Source organism: Eretmochelys imbricata, chromosome 1 (assembly GCF_965152235.1).
Source record: "Eretmochelys imbricata isolate rEreImb1 chromosome 1, rEreImb1.hap1, whole genome shotgun sequence".
Lineage (NCBI taxonomy): Eukaryota > Metazoa > Chordata > Testudines > Cheloniidae > Eretmochelys > Eretmochelys imbricata.
Genome location: NC_135572.1, coordinates 288,680,452 through 288,705,145, shown reverse-complemented (window position 1 = coordinate 288,705,145; position 24,694 = coordinate 288,680,452). Strand labels below are relative to the sequence as shown.

The 24,694-nt window shown below is 39.1% G+C and overlaps 1 protein-coding gene across 2 annotated transcripts in view; it reads left to right on the top strand.

Moving 5' to 3' along the window:
• NAV3 (neuron navigator 3) overlaps positions 1–24,694 on the top strand; it is a 358,104-nt gene that overhangs the window by 202,746 nt on the left and 130,664 nt on the right. For both annotated transcript variants that reach the window (XM_077832689.1, XM_077832681.1), the window contains exons 10-12: positions 5,493–5,601; positions 6,025–6,408; positions 10,317–10,436. In XM_077832689.1, coding sequence (XP_077688815.1) covers positions 5,493–5,601; positions 6,025–6,408; positions 10,317–10,436 — 613 coding nt within the window. The remainder of the gene's footprint in view (positions 1–5,492; positions 5,602–6,024; positions 6,409–10,316; positions 10,437–24,694) is intronic.

Genomic DNA, 24,694 nt, shown 5'->3' with positions numbered 1-24,694 from the left:
AGGATTATTGATAAAGCAATTAACGGCAAACATCACTACCGGGAGTCTAACATACTTGAACAATGACTTCTTTAAAAATGATCATTTTGATTGTCTGTGTTTGTATCCCAAACAGGGGAGAGAGAGAGAGAGAGAGATGTAGATATTTGCAGAGAGAATCCATGGTTTAGTGTGCTATAAAGCTGCTCTATGCAAGAGTTTTTGATGTCTGCATTAATCATGAGTGTTGAAGCCTTGAATGAGTGAAGCAGGTCATTCCAGATGAGTGCAAATAAACTCTTCATACTATACCCTCATGTAATCTGCACATGACATGCCAGAAGGGAAAAAAATTTAGAACCCTTTTAATTATTTTTACTGATTCTATTTTTCTTTTTTCCTACCTGTAAAGCTATTTCACTTTAGTAACAAAAGCCCACCAGTAAAGGCCTAAAAGAAGGAGAGAAATTAAAACTAATACAGTTTAGAAACCTCTAGAAGTAATACTAAATCACTTTTCTTTACATAATAATGTTACAATTTCAGTCCGATATCTTCTCATCTGTTTGTGCTAGAAACAAAGAGTTTTGTGCCATTGGAAATGGGGGATTATTCAGTTTCTAATGGCCTTTTCTTTGAGAGATTACAGGAGAATAGACTTTAAACATGTCATATTTCCAAGATAGAATATTGCCCTCTTGAGCTTTGGAGAGTTAATTTTGGGAGAGAAATACTATGTTTTGAGGGAAACAAATGGTGGCCCCATTCAAGGATCAAGACTCCATTATCATATGTTTTGTACACACACAATAAAAAAAGACAGGCCCTACCCAACGTATCTTATATTCTAAATATATGACAAGGGACAACAGGTAGAAACAAACAAGGGAAAGGGAGAGGATAAAGTAACAGTGAATATTAAATATTGAAAATATTAGCAATTATGTTAAAATAACTACACACAAAAAAACACACCCAAATAAAAACATGGCAATTCTAAAATCCAAAGATTTTAGAATATGGAAATGAATAGTTAAGGCGGATAAATATGCAGATATCCTCCGTCCCTCAGATAAATATACACATGTTAAGTATGGATATTGCACAGTCTAAGAACGGCCTTACCTCTGCCCCCTCACACCTCTAAACCTCAGTGTACAGACAAGGAAATCCTCCTACACCATCCCATTATATATTATATACATTTCCAACATGGGCTACAGATCTTTACAGATGAACAAGATCCACAGTCCCAGTCTTCCCTCACACCATATCTTCCTTCTTACCATCCAGTTACAGAACTGAGATTTGACCTTCCCCATCCCAATTTGCATTATGTTCAAAATAACGTGCATATTATGTCTTATTTTCACAAACAATTCCTCCCCGCACCATTTCCCCATCCACTGCTACACATGATATAGAAATCCCAATGTACTGCCTCCACCCACCATGTACAGACTAGATCAACTGTTCTCAAACTGTGGGTTGGGACCCCAAAGTGGGTCGCAACCCCATTTTAATGGGGTTGCCAAGGCTGGCGTTAGACTTGCTGGGGCCCAGGGCTGAAGCCAATGCCCAAGCCTCACCGCCTGGGGCAACTGGGCTCAGGTTACAACCCCCCCACCCTGGGCTGAAGCCCTTGGGTTTCAGCTTTGCTTCCCCTCCCCACCACACCCGGGGTAGCTGGGCTTGGGCAGGCTCAGGCTTCAGTCCCCCCTCCTGGGGTTGTGTATTCATTTTTGTTGTTAGAAGGGGGTTGCAGTGCAATGAAGTTTGAGAACCGCTGGACTAGATGGGGGTTGAGAACAGCGGGACTAGACTGCCTTTTTTTTTTTTTTTCACCTTCACAGTGCAAGTCATAGACCCAACCTTCCAAAAACATACTGTACCACATTTAAGCAAATCCACAATACACATATAAGCCTGATTTCAGAAAGGTACTTAAATGGATGCCTACCTTCAAACACATGAATAGTCCCATTGATTTCACTGGGACTACGCATATGCTTAAAGTTAAGCACATGCTAAAGTGCTTTATTTAGTTGGGGCTATTGGCATCAGACATAAGGCTGGCTTTACACACATTTTTTCCACTGCTCTAACTATTTCAGATGGGTGTGATTTTTACAGAAATAGTTATACTGGAATAACCCCTAGTGTGGATGCTGTTATACTGGTATAAAGGTACCCATACCAGTATACTTTATTCCTCTTCATGTACATGAATAAGCTATAAGAAATGTTTATACTTGTGTAACTGTGTCCACACTTGAAGTATTGTACCACTTTAACTATACTGGTATAATTAAGACAGAACAATTTTTGCCTGTCGACAAGCCCACAGAGTTCTCTGACTGGTACTATACTGCATTCACTTACCAAGGAGGAAAGCAGTTGTTTTATCTGGGAAATACATTGGTTTCAGTTGTAACGGTTTCAAAAATGTCTGAAGCGTTTGTTGGATGGATGGATGGTAGGTAGGTAGGCAGGTACCAGGATGCAGAACTGAGTTAGAACATGAACCCAAAGGAATGTACCTCTAGCCAAAATTTCAAACTGGAGAAAAAAATTAGTGACCTGTAGCCCAAATTTCCTTCACCTTTCCAGTAAATTGGGCTATTTTCAGATCAAAACAGTTTAGGGGTGGAGTTAAAATTATTATGGAACCTGATTGCAACCTTAACTAATGTGCAATAACTATCGGTTAATAACACACACATAAGCCATATATATATGTTTAGCTTTATATATATGTTTAAAATATATATATTTAGCTTTTGCCATATGATACCTTACAGCTTCCACACTTACTTCCCATTCTAAGACACATTATTTTCATTCCTTAATACATAGGAAACTGTGGTATCATAGATACCACGGTGTGGTAACTGTTAGTGGATATTGACTTCTTAATTATGACTGCTGTATGCATGTATATCCACAGTCCAGTGAAACAAAGGTGATTCTGGTGGGTTGAAGGATGCAGGCAGAGGAAAATAGCATAGTAAATTCTACATTCTTTGGATGAATGGGAGGTATGTGGGCCTTTTTTTTTTTTAATTTTTTTTAACTAAGAGGTCTTATTGGATCCTCAGCTGTTGTTAGAAGTTAAATAGCATTTGTGGCCAAACCATATTTTTTCCTCTGTGGTTCGCTAGCAGTTAGTGTCAATTCCAGCCTTAGGCTGTCCTCACTACAGTTTATTCATTCCTTCATCACCTCCACATTGATTATTCAATTAATTAAACCCCCTTCTTCCTATTTAGATTTCTGCTGACAAAATAATCTTTCTCTTTCATTGTTTCAGTCTGGTTGTGCACCTCTTTGAGTCTCTTTGCTGACTGCTCATTGCCTGGTGTGTCTTGCCTTGAAACACCTACTTTAAGATCTCATAGCCCCTGTCTACATTATAGTTACATCTGGATGGAAAACAGAATTTCTGTTCCACTGAAAATTCCAACATTTAAACATTAAAACATCAAAAAAAATCCTTCCAAATTGCAATGAAAAGTCAATTTTTGGAAATTCCTCATGGGACAGAAATTCAGAAAGTTTTCTCTTTGGAAGCATCAAAATGTTTCATTTTGGTTAACGTAAATTGTTTCATTTCAATAAAATTGACACAGTGTAATATAATATTAAATATAGCATAATATAGTATCAACATTAATATTTTAATATAATATAAAAGTGAAAATAATGTCACAGTGAAACAAGAATGTCAAAAGGATTGTTTCTAAATTTTCTAGCGAAAATATTGGCAAATTTCACACCAACCCACAAAATATTTTAATTTTGATGAAACTCTCTTTTCCTGTGAAAAATTGTTCCTCCAAATTTTTTCTGGTGATCTCTAATAATAGACTTAGTTTTCCTCTTGCCTTTCTCTCTGACTCTTCTGCTCTACCAGTGACAAAACCCTTTCCTCCCATCACTGATATTTCTATGCATTCTATGTTTAGATCTCACCTATAAATTTACCTACAGGACATGAGGGGAACAAAAGGTAGCAACAACACAAAAAAAGCCAGCAGTACGAAGAAGTGTACGTGCCTTACTGAGTAAACATAAGATTATGTTGTTATCACCCTGTCCTTTCTCTCCCCTTGTGTTTCTGACCTTCTCTTTTGTGTCATGTTGAATTCAGATTCACAAGGTGTTTTCCTGACATCAGCAAATATGAGATCGAAGCCAAAGCAGTTGCTTAATATCACCAGAATCCTGAGATGGAATTACCAGGGAAATGCTGAACTTGAGTTAAATAATACTTAACCTATTTTTAAAGGATTTTACAATTTCATAAGTGATGATAACATTTGTAGCATGCTGACTAAACTGGTGTTAATCAGGTGATGTATAAGGGCATAAAATGATCAGTCCTGGAGTCAGGGAGGAATAGTTTTCCCCATTTGTTCAGAATTGTACAAATTGCTAGAATTATGTCCACCCCCACCCACCACAAAGCATCAGAAATGGGACACTGTCATAGGCAACATTCTGGGTGTAATAAAATCTGTGATACTGTATGTTATTTAATACTATACTCTTCAAAAGAAAAGAAATGCAAATACAGGGTAGTTAAATGATTATGTTAAAATAAACAAAAACTGCTAGATAAACTATACCATTTTAAAAATATATTAATTTCTGATTTTAATGTATATTAAATATTTGGTAATTTTTGTTGTTATTATGTTTTATATTTGATATTGTTTGTTAGGCTTTTACATTCTTCCTGGGTAACACAGTATTTCACTGTGCATTTTATCTTTGTGGGTTTATTTATTTTTTGTACAGCAAAAAATTGTGGGTTTGATGCAGGAACTTCTGGGGGTCATGCAGGAGGTCAGATTAGATGATCATTGTGGTCCGTTCTGGACTTAAAATCTATAAATGTATGAATTTTATTGGGACTTAGTGTTTTATGTCCACTGTGAGGGTTATGGGAAATAAGGCTCCAGCTCAGGAAAGCATCCCTACTGAGGAAGGGTGCTTAAGTACAGGCTTAACTTAAGTGCTTTCCTGAATAGTGATAGATTTTAAGTATGTGCTTAAAAGTTTTCCTAAATTGGGGCCTTAGTCTCCACAATCCCCACAGGGACAAAACGAAAACACTGTAAGTCTGAGTATCATTCATAATTTTTCAGCCTTATCGAGACCCCTCCACTAACTTGCTATTTTTAAAATGAGCTTTTAATCACCACAAAACTTATGCTTGCTGTGTGTGTGCGTGCAATATTATTGGCAGGATGGGTGTGTGCATGTTGTATGTGGGTGGATGGATGGACACATCTACAAATACACTCTGGGAGCTTGCGTATATTCAAATTTTAAATGATACGTATGATATGTATGTGTATACATATATAAATTATATCATGTATATAGTTGTCCGCACACATGCATATGTTAGTTTATATCTATATTTGTAGACACACACACGCATACGATATGTGCACGTGACTGCACACCCACACAGAATTTATATTATTGTTTTTGTTTTCTTTCAGGGGAAGACCCAGAAACAAGAAGAATGCGAACAGTAAAGAATATAGCAGATCTGCGACAGAATTTGGAAGAAACTATGTCCAGCCTTAGAGGGACCCAGATAAGCCACAGGTACTATTTGTGCATGGACTCCTTACATTTTGGAGTGTGGAACAATACTTGCAGTCAAGACCTCCAGGCTTACCATTAGAGGTTTGCAAGGGAAAATTAACAGTGCAGTTTGTGAAGATAATATTCAGATTGACACAGATAATATTTGTGTGTCTGGGGTTCTTGTCATAATAATTTGATGTAAGTGTTATGTTTACCCTTCTGTAAATAATATCTCAGGACTCATTTGGAAGCTTGTCTACAGTTTTAAATCTCTGATGTGTACAAATAAAAAAAAATCTTGTAGAGAAAAAAGTGTTGGGTTATTATATACCTGGTTTACATTTCTACGCTCCACCTATCCGTGCCACTTTTGCTCATCTTTATTTCTCAGAAAGAGAGAGAGAGAGCACAATTAATTGACTTCTATGTTTTGTTTGGCAGCACATTGGAGACAACTTTTGACAGCACTGTGACAACCGAAGTGAATGGGAGAAGTATACCAAGCTTGACAAGCCGATCCACGCCTGTGACTTGGAGGCTTGGCCAGGCCAGTCCTCGCCTCCAGGCAGGAGATGCCCCATCCTTAGGTAGTGGTTACCCTCGCAGTAGTGCTGGTCGCTTCATACATACTGACCCCTCACGATTCATGTATACCACACCTCTTCGCCGAGCAGCTGTTTCTCGCCTCGGGAATATGTCACAGATTGACATGAATGAAAAAGGAAGCAGTGATCTGGACATGTCCTCTGAAGTTGACGTTGGCGGTTACATGAGTGATGGGGACATTCTTGGGAAAAGCCTCAGAACAGATGACATCAATAGTGGGTAAGTGGCATTTTACCCAGCCAAAACCCTAATGCAGGACAGGGCAAATTGAACTGGATTTTGTATAAAGAAATCTAACCTGGTAAATGTAGAATTGTGGACACTACATAATACTTAAACAAAATGATAGTGCTGTTCTAACTATTGTTTGTCCCCTATTGAAGTCAATGAGAGTTCTGGTATTAGCTTCAGGGTGAGCAGGAGCAAGTTTTTAGAGGCATTAAGATAAAGTATTTATTGAGGTTTCCACAACTGTTTCGTAAAACCTGTTTTGTTCTATTGTTCCTTAGGGGCTTTTTCAGTATTTTTCTTACATTTTTTTGGATGACATATTGTATTTTCAGATGGGGCTGATGAAAGGCAGTTGCTGACAGGCCTGACTTTTGCTGTTTGCATGTCAGATGCTGTCTGTTATAGTCTTGTGTAACTGGCCTTTACCTCAGTTCTTCAACTGTGCATATCATTTCTGACCTGTAGGAATATCCTTGGAGATAGGAATATGTCAGTCACTATTTTCTTCTGGTTAACCCAGGAGCAATGGATGACAATTATTTTCATTTCTGCATCCTATTTGTGTTTGTTCAGTTGATTTTCAGGGACTGATTTCAAGCGGATGGTGAGAGTAGACTACTGTAATTTTTGCATATAGAGATTCCATGTCCAGGCTCCACTTAAAAAGACCTTTTTAATGTTTTTTATTTTAAATACAAATGTGCTAGCGATGATATTCCAGGTTGATTTGTGGGTATCTCTGAGACTCTTGTCTTTGGGACTTCAGACAGGAGCCTTATACTCATTTGCCACTTAGGCATATTTGTATTAAGTAATTTAAACTCTAAGAATTTGCTTTGAGGGCTAGAAATTCCAATATATAATTTAAGACAAAAGGCCTCATTTTCAGTTTTATCAATATTTGAATTACTCTTTGTTGTTTCCTAATGTACCAGATAGTGTATAGCAGGCAAAGCGCAATTTAAAGGGTGTCTTATGTACAGGGCACATTATAATATTCCAGGGTGCTTTTAGTGGACATCAGAGCTTCACAGTAATTCTGTCTGCTCAGACAACTGGAAACATGGGACACAGGAAATTATGGGACATAATTCACCAGTTTATACCTAGTAGATCAAATCCAGCCCATTAATCACAAGTGATTTAAAGATTGTTAACATCTGAAGGCTATTCAGTGGCTTAAGTGAAATTAGTTGTTGGTCTGAATCTAATTCTTAGGGGACATTTGACCACATCACATCACATTTAGCTCAAATTGGGACTCTTGCTGACAATCTTATCAGAGATATCAAAGGTGGAATGGACATGAGACTGAGTTACTCGAACCCTAGAGATGGCCTCTGCAGGTCACAGTTGAGGCACTTTGATGGGGCAGGTTAGTGTCACAACCCATTCTCTAAGTGACTGTGGATGTGAAAATGTCTAGCTTAGTGTATTGCCTGCCTGCCTTTCTGTGGTATGGGGAACTGTTTTCAATAACAACCACAGCAATTCTACACACCAGCCTGTGGAAGACAAAGCATGATGGGGAGCTGATGTAACTGATCTCTGTAGAAGGGTTAAAGAATGGATGATGGTGAAACAGGATGTACTGTTCCAACAACTTATCCACATTATGGCATTGCTGGCCGTCTTATGTGAGGTTCCATGCCTCTGCCTGGATTTAAATAATGAGCTAAAAAGAAGAGGAAGAAGACAGCTCAGAATGATTTAGTGGTGCCTGCTGTATCAAAGTAGAAAGGAGTGTGTGAAATGCTGCACAGTGATATTTGAAGTTCCCTTTTCCATAAAGAAAAGTATGTTATACTTGTGCTTTGTTAAAAAAGAGAGGAGGAGCTTTTGCAATGCTTGATGTGAAATGTATTAATTAGCTTATCACATTAGAGAATGATGAAGTCATTGTGTTTTGTAATTTTTCTTTACGTTGGTAGTAAGGATGACTCAATATACTGTGAGTAGTAACGTGGTCAGCTAACATACTGTAGGTACAGTAGATATTAAAATACACATTCATATGCTCTGAAAAGTCAAGATCCATTGAGGTATGTAAAGACTTATCTCTTTTCCCTCTCCCATTCTCACTTTAATTACTGTAAACACTTGGGGATAAGAATCCATCAGTAATTAGGAATTAGTGCAAGGAAGGCCTGCTTCACAAGTTAAGCCTCTCTACCGTGGCCCTTATTTATATGAGGGGGACACCTTACAGACCTGGTTGTGTTCTAGCCACAGTTGTATTTAATGTGCAATTCCACAACTACAGTATTTACTACATGATTCATCACCTGCTCCATAAATTTGCTCCAGAATCTAAGCTTTCATTAAAAAAAAGAAAAACCTAGCGTCTATGGTTGTGAGGGAAACCTTCCATTTGTGAATCAAACATAATCCAGCACAGTGCTATCTTCTGGAGTCTTCAAACAGACTGCCTGAAACCAAGTGGTTGCACATTTACAGTACTTTTCAGATTGGGAACGACTTCTTAACAAAGGGATATATGTTGTGGATGTTTTCATGTTTAATTAAAAAAAAATCAAACAACAACCTTCCTTCCCGCCCCTGGCGCATTTTAGTATACTCAAAATTGCTGCAGAATTTAGGTATCGCTTGCCAAAAAGTACATAGGGGCTCACAAACTAAAGCCACAATCCTTGGCTGCACTGCAACAGCTTGGCGCTGCAATATCTGTGCCAAGCTGCTCAAAAGTCAGCTTAGCTAGCCATGGCAGGATCTTTTTAGCATAGGCGGATCCTTCAGTGGCATACAATTGGCATAGCCATTTCTATGCCGCCTCTTCCTGGCTGCTGGCAAAGTGGCCATGTGCTCTGATAATCCCAGGCTGCTGTATTAGCCCCATGAACCCAGTGGCAATTGGCTTAAATAAGAACAGCTCTCAGAGGGACTCAAAAGGGACTAAACCAATATACAACTGGCCTGATATTATTACTTGTAGAGTATCATACAGCTGCATGGTGCTATACAAAAGTAGCGTCTTCTCCAAAGATCTTACACTTAAGACAAGAACAACAGGATGACACAACAACCCAGGAATGGGATGAGGAAAGGGGGAGCCTGGGAGACAAGGCAATATGATAATAGGGTCTCTTGGGAGAGTAATGCATAGATCTTGAGGGTTACACAGATTTGTGGTGGTGCTTAATTAAAGACCATAGAGCCCCTAAAGATATGACTGAGTTTTAGGTAGGAATCTCAGAAATTCTTGCTGCGGCTTACAGTTCAATCATCTTTAATTAGTCTTTAGTGATTTACATTAAGCAGCACCACACTGGTTGCTGTAATTTTTAGCCTTATAAATTTCATTCAGTACAACATGAAGAAAGCAGTATGAAGCCACCACATGGAAAGATGACAGCATAAATGGTCAAATTTTTAAAAGCCAGCCTCCGTTTTTCATGAGCACAATTAAGACTATTGGCATAGCTGACTATCTGATTGCACCAGAGTAAGGACTGTAAAGTCAGATTCGTAAGCTCTGTCTTCTGTTCACCCTTTCAGATGGAAATGCTTGCTTTTATCAGGGCTATGCTTTTTCTTAATTCTGGTGCTATTGCCTTCAGCCAGCATCGTAAAATGCAAGACAGATTCATGAAGGGACCTGGAATATTGTAAGATTTAGCACAACTCTTTTTCCTGTGCTAAACACAAACAAGGCAAAAAATCCTAGAGAAATAACAAGAGTGGCGGCAGAGGCTAATCTCTTTGTGAGGGAGACAGTGTGATGAAAGGCGATACCCTGATAGTATTAATACAAAAGTATTATAAGGTGGGAAAATCTTTACTTTGAGCTCTGAATTCAACAGCCCATTAGCTGTAGAACAAAACATAATTGCCAGATGTTTCCATTTCCTACTGATTGGCCAGACATTTATTTTCAGGTACATGACAGATGGCGGACTCAACCTGTATACAAGAAGTCTGAACCGAATACCAGACCTAGCTGCCTCCCGAGACGTAATCCAAAGAGGGGTGCATGATGTGACAGTGGATGCTGACAGGTAACACCTTTTTTTTCTATAAAAACTATCGGAGCTTACAGACAAGGTCTGATCATCATTCAGACCTGCCAGCATTTCAAAGCTATTCCTGAGTAGCAGTGGATGACGGCAGGGTTCATGGCTCATTGGGATCTTAGCCCTCAGGATTGAGAGGACCTAATGCCACAGTAAGCAGGGAAAAAAGTCTACCTGGGAACAAGAGTCTGTCAAAAGGAAGAGAACATGGGGGAAGAATCCATTTTGTGAGGATGGGGGAAGAATCCATTTTGTGAGGATGGGGGAAGAACGTCAAGGAGTCCAGAATGGGGGTGCAATTTGGGGGTTAAACTCTCCGAAATAGGACATGATGATTTTTTATGGTAAGTCTTGTAAACAGGGATACATGGGAAAAACAAATAGAGTGAAAATGGCGCACAGAGCTGGCAAAGTGAAAAGCTAACACAGGGAAAAGTAGGAGAAGGGAAGGAGCAGAGCTGGGGGCGGGAAGCAATATATACAGGACTCATTTGTGCAAGATGGCCACCACCCTGCTTTTGGAGCAGCAAAGTGCCAGATGCTCCATGGAGAGCTCTAGTGTCAACTCTGCTCAGCTCTCCATCTACCTTGTACCCCCAGGGATGCTAGAAGAAAGCAGCCTCTGTGGATGCAGGGACTGAAGTTATAACTAGCTTCTGTACAGGCATGCAAAAAGGGAGAAGACTCCTTGCATCATCCTCTCATTGTGCACCTGTGCAAAATCCAGGCACAGTCCATCCCAGCATGTATACCAGAGATTCACTTGCGCAAGCCTCGTTGAGAAGAGGATCTTATATCCCTTTTCCTTTAGCCAAAAAATATGTTTTTCAGAGATGGAATCAAGCCACCAAGTCTGGGTCTAAATTCATAACCCATCTTTTGCAGAGCTCAGAGTTGTTCAGAGCTTGGATTTTAGTCCAGACCATTCCAGAGACAAAATCCAGCTGCAGAGTTTGGCAGTGTTGAGAATTCAGGGTGTGGTTTTTGTCCAATTTTTAAAAATCAAGTTTCACTTTAGGGGAAACAAAGAGAGGGTTTTATCAGGGGGCGGGAAAGATTCACAAATTTGTACTGGTTTTGCAAACCCAGCAAATTAGCTGAAGCAGCTCCCATGACCTCCAACTCTATGAGGTCAATCCGTCCTTGGGATTTCTGATTATTTATAATTTCCTAAATTGTCTGAGGAAAACATGTTCATGATGCAAGGCTCGTACAGTCTGGATTAGTCAACGAATACATATAATGTACAAAAAGATGGTTTTAATCTAGAGGTGCGGTTACTTTTCTTTCAGTGCTTTTCTTTTGTAAATGAATTACCATGGATAGACTTTGCCAAAGAAGTTTGTTTTAAAGAGGAATCTAAGAAGAGAGTTTCATTTAGGGAAGGAAGGGAATTCCAAGCATTGAAGGAAATGCAAAGGAAAGAGTAGGAGAGGACTATATATAATTTGATTGGAGTTGTCTTAGGCAATAGAGAGGGAGGAGGAGGAAATGAAAGATGAGATGTAGTCAGGATGGACTTGTGTGGAGCCTTGACTGTGAGGAGAAGCAGCTTAAATTTCATGTGTAAGAAAAAGGATGGAGAGTTTGGAAGATGGGAGAGACAGGATGAGTTTAGCATTAGGTATTCAAAATTGTTAGAGATGGGCCCACGCTGCAACATTCAGATACCAATTTCAAACCACCCAAAATTTCAGAAGTAATCTGACCCAGGTTTTTAGCTCAAATCCACTGTAGAGTGAGGGTCCAGATTTTCCTTGCTTTCCAAGCTCTCGACTCCAGTCAGGGATTTTGGTTTGTGAACACCTCTAGAAATTGTGTTTCATAATATATGTGTGGATGTCTTCTATATACTATTTATGTACATAAATATTTTGCTTGTCTATATTATTCAGGGGGACTGGCTGCAGCTCCAGTTATTAAGGTTGCTAGACATTTGCCATTATAAGACCATTTTCAGTTTCTTATAATTACCTGTTTGCCAAATTTTAACCATTTGGACTGAACACAATTTTTTCCCCATGTTAAAAAAATTATGGTGACCTTTTTTTTGAAAAGCCTTAGCCTCATTCAGTGCACAGGATCAGTCTGCTCTAGGGATGAATCGGGGTGTGTAGTAAAGGAGACAGTGTCTGTCAGACTCTTGCTTCATTTGTTCAAGAGGTTGGAAGGTGTCTAGTGAATGAGGCAGGGGTTTTCAGGGAGACAAAGGAATGTCTCATGGTCAAGGCACTTGAATGCTGCCCTAGAGAACTGAATTCTATCCCCGCACTCCAGCAGAGTAGCTGTGAGCAAGTCCCTTAAACCACACTTTTCACAGGTCACTACTCCTTGTGTGTTCTTCATTTTCTGGGTGCCGATTTGATACTCTGTGGTCTGATTTGCAAAAGTACTCCGCACTCACAACTGAAGTCAATGGGAGATGTATTCTGGACATATAAAGAGCTGTATAATGCTAAATAACCTGAAAAAATGAGGTCCTGGCCATCTTAAATTGGGAATACAAAATTAGTGGAAACTTTTTACCTTACTCTCTCTGTGCCTCAGTTTGCCATCTGTAAAATGGGGATAATACCACCCTTTCGCCTCACAGATGTGAACATAAATTAACTTGTTTGTGAAACATTCAGATACTATAATGATTAGCACCATAGAAAAGCCCCTGGGGAAATTAATAATTCTGTCTTCAGAGCAGCGTTCGAATAGTGCCCAGTAAATAAGGCACAGAGCCAGACATTAAACAATAAGAAGAAAATAAAATATTGAATTGCTGATCACTAAGTTCCACCTGAACACTAAATAAGGCAGGGGTTCTGTGGAAAAAATAGTCAGTGGTCATGTAATTAAAGGTTATATGATAATGCATATACACATGGGGGCTGAATTAAGGTTGCCTGAGCAACCTTAATTTTGGCATTTCCTAACTTTGCAACTTTAATAATGGCCCTTCAAATTAGTTTTTTATATGTATTGTAAGTATATCCTATGCCACCATGCAGAATGAGAATATGATGTTCAAGTGCCAAAAACGGTTGTTTGTTTTTATGAGTTCTTGTGACCACAGAACTCATGTTTGCCAAAATGGAAGCTGATGCACAAGAGAGCTGTGTTTGATCATTCTAACGAAATGAAAATAAATTATTGTGCATTTCAACAATGTGCACTAGGTGGACTAAGCCTAGGTGGAAAAAACAATGCAAGTTTTTGCAGTGTGACCCTTGCTCTGACTGGTGGGATGGATTTCCATACTTTATCATAGTGAGCGTACTTACAGTTTGATTTTTATCCTCAAATAGTGTTGTGGATATTACTTTCATATCCTGAGGGAGAAAAAGACTTTATATTAAGGTTTGACTTACCACTTACATGCTATACTTTCATGTGGGAGGCAGTGCTCACTCTAATTTTTCCCACCGAGGTGTGGAATGAATTTTGTTATGTGCACCAATATGGCGGTGATGTGTGACACATCACCTTCATATCTATGCCCATAACAAAATTCATGTGGTGGGGGTGGGGCTGAGGGGTTCAGAGTGTGGGAGGAGGCTCAGGGCTGGGGCAGAGGGTTGGGGTGCAGGGATGTGAGGGCTCCAGCTGGGGGTGTGGGCTCTAAGTGGGGCCAAGGATGAGGGGTTTGGGGTACAGGAGCGTGCCCAGGGGCTACGGCAGGGAGAGAGAACTCCCCTCAGCTCTCTTTCACCGCAGCAGCACCTGGGCTGGGGGGGAGAGGCGCCTCTTTGTGCCACAGCAGCTCTGGGGCTGGAGGATAGGCGCCCCTCCCACAGCTGCAGCAGGTCCCCCGGCGGGTTCCTCGAGCACCTGTGTGGCACTGAATAGCTTCTACAGGGAACTTAGGTGGGAGGTCTATAGTCCTATATATCTGCCTTTTGAGGTTATGAAGGACATATATGTGCTCCTTAAGAGAGAGTAAAGTACCAGTTGCCTTGCCATAATGCCTCTTTCATGACGTTACTGCATGATCTTTTTGCCCCTGCCCACCTACTTGGAAAGCACTTCATTGGCAGCTGTGTGCAGAGAGAAAATATCTTGACATTACTGCCGATAGATATTTTACATTAGCATGCATCCAGGAAGGGCTTTTTTCTATATTCTCTCCATTACTACAGCCAACAACTTTTGCTGAAAGTGCCTCCAAGTTCCTGATGGAAATTGCACTTGGGTTTTCCCTGAAACCTTTAATTCCTTTGTATCCTTTATGACTTTTTGTATTCTTCAGTTGGCAGTGCTCTCCAGCCAGGTGGGCTAATGGTTTCTCTTGGGGAAAATGCTAGTTATGACAGATACATGCACTGGATCTGATTTTCCTCTCACATACATGGCTAAAAGAGGACTCACTGCACTGAAGTCAGTCTGGGTACAGTGGTGTAAGAAGAGGAGAAGCAGCCCTACGGTGTTAATGATTACTCAGTAAGCAACTACAGCTGGCCTCTGCCTCTTTCCCTGGGACTCTCAGACAGCCAACTAGTGGAGGAAGGTTCTCCCCTTCCCACCAACCCATGTGGAAACCTAGCATGAAAGAGTTCTTTCTAAATAACTTATAGGTTGTTCATAACATTATAACAAGTTTAAACACATGAACATCCAATATGTCTGTCAGAGTTCAAGAGTTGCTTACATAATGCTATATACACAAAACTCTCAAAAGATTCATTATAGCAGGTCATTTCACTGTATGATTCATATCAGCTCAGAGAAATGGATGAAGAGACATTGGAAACAGCAGAATTTAAGATAGTCCCATGGTTCTTGTATTGTAGATTTTCTTACTTGGACACTTTTTATCTTTAAAGTCCAATTTGCATGGATCATTTGCTGTTGTCTTTCCTGAGGTGCAAGCAAAGTTCCAGCTTGAGCAGATGAATCTTTTGAAGTGGGTGTGCATTTGTGTGTAGCTGGTGGTCCTTCTGTGATTGAATTATATTTTTATTTATCATCTTGCCCTTCTACCCTGGACTCTTATTGCTGCCTTTTGGGATTCACTAGGAGAGCATCTGAGGTGCATTCTTAAAGTTTGAACCTTTTTGGAAGTAATATAAACTAAAGCAGGTTAGATGTAAGAAAACAGAATTAATTAATTCCCTGGAAAGTAGAAAAATAATTTAGAAGTGAGTGATAATGATTTGCAAGCCATTCTGTGTAGCCAGAAAATAAAAAGCCCGACTGTAGCCAAATCCAAACTTGTTATAAGTCAATCAAGTTGTTTCTACTTATCTCAGGATGGAATTTGGCTCACTCTATCAAAAAGCTATGACATTTTCCTTACTTTCACACTAATCAGCAGAAGTGGGTCACCCCATCTTTCTTCCTCCAACACTATCTTTAACTTTATCCTTTCTCAGTAATGTGCCAGACCTCAGGCCAAGCATTCCATTTAGTTACATTTTATCTCTGTGAATCTCTCCATAAATTAAGCCATGTGCTTGGGGTCACGTCCAAGAAGTTAAGTGGCTGGTTCTCCATGAATGTACCTCTTATGTGCCTTGGTCACTACCCAGCTCGAATGCATTTTTATTGCACTGTGCTTGACATGAACCCCTTTTCACATGGTTTCAGCATTCTTATGTTTAGGGCTTCCTTAAAATGCTTGTACCATCTGTTACTTGTGCAGAGGATTTGGCAGTCATTTTACGCTCAGCTCAGGCTGCCCTGTTGTTTGTTCTCAGCCAAACCATAATCACCATAATACATTATTAATTATAATTATAATAAAATAAATCCAGATTTTGCCTGCAGTTTATTAACTAACTTCCTGCCTGGCTGACTATGAGTCTTTCCCAGTATTTGCTTGAGTAGATGAATGTTGAGTAAGAATATTGTATTTTCTTAAAAAAGAAGTTTGGGGGATTGAACTGTGAACCCAGTTTCACAACATACAGTTCTGTTAGGAGCAGAAAGGATTATGAATGATGACTTCAAATTTTAGTAGGTGACATGGATTGTTTCCCCTACACACTTCATTTTCAAAATGTCGGTCACTGCATTGAAATCATTGATATTATTTGGAATTTTACTCATCGGACTGTTTGTCTACACATAGGTGTTCGGTATACCATAAAAGTCATCTGCCTCTCGGGACACTCCTGCTTGCCATCTATATTTCAGTCCTTTAATCATTCTGTGTCTTCTTCCGTGAGTCCCTCTTGTTTCGTACTAATCTGATTAAAGTACCACTCTTCTCTCATATTAACACTGTAACTGTTGCCTTTTCATTTAACCTCTTTCCTACCTTTGATGGTTGTGATCTCTACAGCATTAATAAAAATAATCACACCAGGTCTGTGAAATAATAGGTAAATAAATCAGTGAATAAATGTTTGGTTTTTGCCCAATCCAACAGGCCTTACTCAGGCAAAACTGGGAACCCTACCAACTATGAGTCCACTGCTCTTTGCATTACAGCTTGACGTTCCTCTGCTGCATCTGCCTTCATCACAGAGTGCATCTGGCATTGGTACACTATGGCACACAACAAAAAAGGTCATTATATTAGTTTTGAAAACTGGCATGATTTACCAGATCATGTGATCTGTTTTCATAATTTTTCATGGCTGTGATTTTGTAGTACACTGTATAGCCTAAGGTCACAGTAACAGTGAAATAACCTCAGTACTTTTGCTGTTATTATCCTGATATCCCTGAAAAACATAATTAAAGAACCCATCTTCTTGTATAATTTAAATATAAAACTTTCTTTTTACTATTATTGCTTTCTTCATCAGTTTTAATCTTCCAAAATTTCTCTTAGCATCTGTTACTGTTAACCTCTTCTATCATTTGTGTTCATTATTTTCAAATCATCTTGCCTTTCCATAGTCTCTGTTGTAAATCTTTACTCATTTTAGCATATGTTGTTGCTATGCTATCAAAATAATACTCAGCTAGGAGTATCTTTTTCAATACATATTTTAGGGTTTTTTATAATATTTCTATAAACCAGCAGTGCTATGCTAAACTATATAAAATCTACACATGTTTTTATACAGCCCATGCTTGATAGATAAATCCTGTCAAATCAGTGCTGTTGATTTATTTTGACACCTTAAGTCATTAAGCGTACAAAGACACTGTGGATGAATATGTATTCTAAAAGATCATAAATTAATCTTGAAAGCTTGTCCCTTCCGCCAACAGAAGTTGGTCCTGTAAAACGTACCACCTACTTTGTCTCTCTCATATCCCAGGACCAACACAGCTACAACAACACCGTAAACATAAGTCAATAGTAAGTTTTATTTTAGCATGATTTGTAAATTTATATTAATTTAGAAAGGACATTTTACTTTGATTGACTATTACTGTGTCCTTGGTCATGTTTTCAAAAGCAAGAACCTGGTCAATATGAATAAAATAAAGCAACCTTTGATCTAATTTTTGTGGGATTCTACTTTCTTTGGTTGCTTTAAATTTTTATACCAATCAACAGAAACACAAACCAAAACACTAAATATTTAAGTTCAAATGTCTTATTAATATCAACAATATAAACAGTGCTGTTGTTATTCTGTCATAAGTATGTTAAACTGTCACAGACCTGCAATGTAATGTCTGCTGATGTTAAGCTTACATAAGGAAATTACATTGAAAAGGAAAGAAAAGTAGATGGCAGATGTTTAGCTCAAAACAAGAATGAGCTGCAAGTGATTATTTATGGGAAATGAATAACAAATGAAGTTTTCTCTTTCTCTGTTTTTGTTAAATAGTAACAGAAAGAGATAATATCAGTTAATTAGCTGGTTCAGATTTGTGAAAGTGACATATATGGAAGTAAAAACAACAAGGAGTCCTCCTGGCGCCTTAGAGACTAACAAATTTATTTGGGCATAAGCTTTTGTGGGCTAAAAGCCACTTCATCAGATGCATGGAGTGAAAAATACAGTAAGCAGAATATATATTATAGCACATGAAAAGATGGGAGTTGCGTTACCAAGTGGGGGGGTCAGTGCTAATGAGCCAGTTCAATTAAGGGGAAAGTGGCCTATTCTCAACAGTTGACAAGAAGGGGTAATTCACTTGGTAAGGCAACTCCCATCTTTTCATGTGCTATAATACATATTCTGCTTACTGTACTTTTCACTCCATGCATCTGATGAAGTGGGTTTTAGTCCATGAAAGCTTATGCCCAAATAAATTTTTTAGTCTCTTAAGGTGCCACAAGGACTCCTCGTTATTTTGCTGATACAGATTAACACGGCTACCACTCTGAAACCTGTCACCATATATGGAAGTAACTTTTTAGTCTTCTGCAAGGAGTGGAAGTGAATTGGTTTTCATATGATGCTAAATGGGCTAAACCATTTAACTTATTGTAGGATCATTAAGATGAGAGACATCCATTTGCAGCTGATCCATTGTACATTCCGTTTAATCTACCCTTAGAGAGTGGGTGGTATGGACATATTTACTAGTGTCATATGCATTCTATTTGCATTCTTCATTTCTGCTTAACTCAATGTTTATTTTAAATAGTTATAAATTATTTGCAGTGAGGCTGGATTTCATTATATTTTAACAAAGTGCAAATATTTCCTTTCAGGAAGAATGTAGATGGGATTGTTTTGAGTGTAACCTACTATTTCTAAGGAGGATATCAGTATGCATGATGAAGACTCTCTCAGACATGCAGAGTGCTTGAATACACCTTCAGTAGCAGCATCTTTCTGGTCCGCTACTGTAACTAATTACTAAGGGGAAAAGAATGATTTACTGTCTGTCTTTAATTAGAAGAATGAGATGGGAGCAAGCTTTTGACTGCTCACAAGAACACTCCAGGTTTAATTATATAAAGATTTAATTTGATTCTCTTTGGTGTGGTATGCATTTGATTCCAGAAGCCAGGGAATACACTATATTCTGTAAACTGACTTGGTTTCACTGATGACTTGGGGAGCTGGCCTTCTCTGATGATTGTCTTCTGCTGTTGTGCCACTAACAAAGACCTATACTGGAGAGCATACCCTGTACTAAGTAGAATTGAGATTACAGCTCTGAAAGATTACAAAAATTATCTATTTTAGACAATTACTTCATTAGCCCCTTGTAAAAATTGTGTGTCTCTTTGTGTTGGGAGCTTTTCAGGGTTTACTATATGGGATACAATAATATCTGCCCAAAGAATGGATCACCAACCTACTTTTTGCTCTACTTTGACTTAGGTATTGATAATCCTCAGAGATACCTGCTTCCTCCTAGAGAAAAATATTTGATTATTAAAACAAAATGTCTTGCTCTCCTGCCTTAAAAATGTTATGTTTAAGAACTGCTTATGTACTATATGTTTAAGAACTGCTTATGTACTGATTGACTGCTTACTAAGCTTAAATAAACATATGCATGCGTGGCAGGCAAGGAGAACACCATTGCATGACTCTTGAAATTAACCTCTTCAAAGGAAGTAGGCTTATTCAAAACACTGAAAATCTCTCTCGTGGATTTTTTGGCTAGAAATCAGTGTCTTGGAACATTTTGTATTTGGCAGCTTAAGTAGAATTCACAAATGATGGGAAATTATGAGTAAAACTAAGGGCCAGATCTTGGCCCATCCTGCAACACCCATGTAGGGGGGAGGTAAAAATGGACATAAGGCTCCCTTGTGCCAACTAGCTATGTTGTACTGCACCTCTGCCACCCCTCCAGGTGCATGAGGGGTGGGTGGGGCTAGGAAATGATGGAGCCCTAGTAATCCCCCTCCAAGACACTGGGTCAGGACATTGGAGGATGTGCACTGCTCTGAGCATAGGGCTATCCCTGTTGGAGCAGGGATAGAACTGAAAGGCAGGTTGTGACTCTTTTAGCTGCGTCCACACAGCACACCACTTGAGTTGTCATGTAACATACATGTAGCTACACACCACAGTGCAAAGCAGGCAGCATCCACATTGTGGTGTGTAGCTATATGTGCCTATGAAAGGCTCTGGCAGAAGGGAGGCAGAGGGGAAAGGCTTCAGCAGCTCCCTGCTGCCAGAATCTCTCCCTGCTTCCAGAGCCTTTCCCTGCTGCCGGAGCTTTTCAGTGCAGTGGAGAAAGACTCCAGCAGTAGGGAGGCAGTGGATGCTACACTGCTAAAAATAGCAATGTAGTTGGAGAGGCATGGCTTGGGCAAGTAGAGAGCAATGTAGGGTATGTACATATCCATACCCTTCAGGCATGTCTTTATTCTATTTGCCATGGTCCAGACTGCTATTTATACCCATGCTAGGGGACTAAATGAGTATGTGCACTACACCCTGCCGTGTGTGCAGTGTAGACAGACGTAAACTTCGAGTTGCAATTCGCTTCATGCACTACTTTTGGGACATGACAATAAGATGCTATTCCATACATGAGGCCGGTAGGAAAATTACAATATGTCCCTAATGTATGTTTTCAAAATGAACTTTGGATTGGCGATTATGATGCAAAGCAAATTATGCAAATTATGATGGAATTTTACTTGCCCACTATATATTAGAAGTAAAAATGATTTCCAGGATCCAGGCTGAGAAATTATCATGCAGTATTTGTAACTAGGTGAAAGTGAAAAGAATTAACACGTCAACAAGGCTGAACAGGTTATGGAACATGAAAGCCTTTACATTTTCAGAATAAGAAAAGGCTATTCAGCCCAGGAAGTTTGGTACAGTCATTGTCCAAGTTGACAGACCATGAAGCTGTGATTTGGTAAGGATACATCACAGAGAGTAGCCACCAGTCAATGTACAGAACATCACTCACTGTGTAATACTCTCTGTAGAATACTAATGTGTTCACCTCTTTCTTTGAAAGGTTTCTTTCCATGCAATTCTATCACATTCTACTTTTCAAATCTAAATTTTGTCACTTCTGAGTCTCTCTTGATCAAGAAAGGAAAAGATGATCCTTTTTCATAAAGGAGGTTGCTGCCCTTATTTTGGGTCCCCTGTGGTGACTTCTCTTAACAGACAAATATTTGGTACATCAGTATGCTTGGAGTTTGTTTTCGTTTGAAGTTACAGCATTAATCTCATCTGTATCTAATTGTTAAAATATTAAGCCTTCAAAGATTTCCTTGCCATATGTAAACAAAACATTGTCATAACAATTTAAGCAGGATCAGATGTGCAAAATTAATAACGGAACCCGCAATGCATTTTACAAAATCTTTTGTACCAAAGGATACAATTAATTCATAATTCAAACCTGCTAAGTGCATCGAATCATTTAAAAGAATAAACTTTCTTTGTATCAAATTTAAAAAAAACACACTTTTCCCTAATTTAAACTCTCCTAAAAGAATAAGGTGTTAAAAGGTTGCCAGTGTGTTTTGGCTGTGAGGTTTAACTTGCTTAGTTATTTGCGTGGGAGAAATTATGGTCCAGAATATTTCAGATTGAAGCACAGAACAGAAAAGGGTGGACGCTGAGTGGGTAAACTCATGAAAGCAAAAATTGCTTCATTCAATTTTAAAAGAGTTTGTAGCTTTGAAAAGAACTGCATTGCCTTGGGAACAACAATAATTGACAGTATAGGTATTTCTCATTCCTCAAAGTGCTTAGTTTGGAAATAAATCTTAGCAATATACTTTAGAGGATTGGGGTTTTTTGCTTAACATATCTGTGATAAAGTACTTGGAAGTAACAGGTGAGCCAGCACTCTGATCACTCGGACATTAAGTAGATCCCCCAGAGAGGTCTGAGGGAGGAACCGAATGTAATTATCTAACCAGGTTAGGCATGCTAAGGGATTAATTAGCCCATCAGCTGAGGACTGGCACAAGAAGAAAGTACAAGGAGAGGAGCAGGGCTGACTGAGCCTAAGTTTAGAGAAATCTGAAGGAAGGGAGACCTCTTCCCCTCTCAGGCCCTTGGGGAAGGGGTGATGGTATAAGTGACACTGTAAATCATTGATACTCAGATCTCAGTGGTTCAGGAGCCAAATTAGAGATCAACAAAAAGTATTCAAGAGGCTGGAAAAAATGCCTTACAGTGAAAGATTTAAAGAGTTCAATCTGTTTAGTTAGTCAAGAAGAAGACTAAGGTGTTGATTACAGTGTTTAAGTACCTTCACAGCAAAAAAATACTGGATATAAACAAGCTCCCTAATCTAGCAGAGAATGGCATAAGAAGAGACCAATGGCTAGAAGTTGAAGCCAAACACATTCAAATCACTAATCAGGCACATTTTAATAGTGAGGGTGATTAACCTTTGAAACAAACTGCCAAATTAGGTGGTGGATTCTCCATCTCTTGATAGCTTCAGATCATGCCTTTCTGGAGGATATGCTTTGTCAAATACAAGTTATTAGGCTCAATACAGGGATAACTGGGTGAAATGTAATGGCTTGTGAGATACAGGAGGTCAAGCTAGATAATCTAATAGCCTCCTCTGTTAATTTCTACAAGGACATTGCCAGAGAATCTAAAGCAATGCATGAATTTGTTTTTTAATAGTCTTCCTCTGGGAAGCTGTAAGACATCCCAAATATAGATATTGCAGTCCCTCTGTGAATAAAATTAGTTGGCCTAAGAGAGGAAACTTTCATTCCCTAAAAGATCATTTTGACAGAAAGTTTGGGAGAGATCATAGGCCTGTCACAGACTATTTTGGTGAGTTTGGTGATACCCTTCTGCTCCAAGGCATTATCTTTTGGACTTTGGCTCTGGATTCAGACTCTCTAAAGGATGACAAATAGATGAAGGTCTTGGCCAAATTCCGGTAACCTCACAGGGAGGAGAACCACTGGTAAAAATCCTGGCACCAAAAGTTCCAGAATACGCAGAGGTTCAATGCCCCTCTTTTTAAAGGTGAGGAAACAAGCTTTTCAAGGCCTCTATGTTAAAAACGTACTGCTGGATCCAAGGAGTTCTTCCTTTTCTTGGAATTATTCAGATACTCCTTTCACTCTTGTTACAAGAATATATTCCAGTGGACTATTTGCAGGTACTGAGTCAGACAATTCTAGGCTCACTCAAAGGTAGAGGCCCACACCCTCAACTGAAGGGGAGGAATCATTGGACCCAGGCTGCAACTGAATATATATTCCAGGGGAGCTACTGGGCAAAAGGCTCAAGGAAAAGACAAAAGCCAGCAAAATCCGCCAAGCTGCCTGAGGAGAATTTTTGCTGGTAGGCAAGCAATTCTCTCCCCCTCATCTTAGGGAAAGGACAGTTATCCAAGATGTTAAAATGCAAAGGATGTGATACAGTTCCATTTTTACCCATAATTCACATGAGTAGAGGTGCTAGGAAAAGATTATATTGTCTTAGGTTGAGTTTGTTTAGTGTGTATCAGATATGTTGTTTTTCATTAATTTTAGACACTGTTGAGAGCAACTTAAAGTGTTCTATAAACTGTTCCAATTATAAATTGCAGAAAAAGGTCAAATATGCTTCTAATTGGTTTATTGTCCCAGTCTGGAATGTGGTTGCTCTTAGCTAGTCATTAGTTTTGTTTATATTTAAACTTAATCATATCTATTTATTTATGATTATAATTTTTATTGGAGTGCTTCATGCAGCTTCATGTGCTATATAGTACCTTAGGTCACGGTTGGTATTGTAATCCTTGTTGATTGCATTATTGTTATTGATAACTGACATCCTGGAAATAAGATGTTACCACTGGCTAGATGATAGTGTTGATCTTATTACTCACCTTGTTTTTGTGTCTTGTGTAAAAACATTAAGGCCACAAACACAGTAACCGAGAATGTAGGCAAATTCTGATTTAAAAAAAAAATCAAACCCATTTTTTAAAGAAAAGGCGAGTTTTTTTTTTTTTTAAGTACTACTGTTTGTTTTAAATTCCAGCTGTGCAGGGCTTCATTGCTATGAAGTCTCTTACCTACTTGTAATTGCAATGAATTGTCATCACATTTTAAGTCTGCTTCAAAACAGAGTTCAGTGGAGGTGGAAGGAAACTCTCCACTGACATAAAACTTGAGCTAACTCCTGCACCAGCCACCCCGTCACCCAACCCTATATCCTAGGTAGGAGTGTGTTGTATCTACTCTGTACTTCACTGACCTTCATCTGGTGTAAGGTCCCATGAGTATACTAATGCATGCCATGGCCAGGACTGGTGCTGAGTAGCATGCAGAATCAGGGAACTATAACCACCACCTCCCTGACAGACACTCCCTTACATTCCCCATGGTGCACAGTATGGGAAAATCTGCCCTGTAATGCAGTGCTATATAAGTGCTAAATATCAATATTATGGTGACTGCAGGCACACCACAACCATGATAAAAAACAGCTTCATGAAGT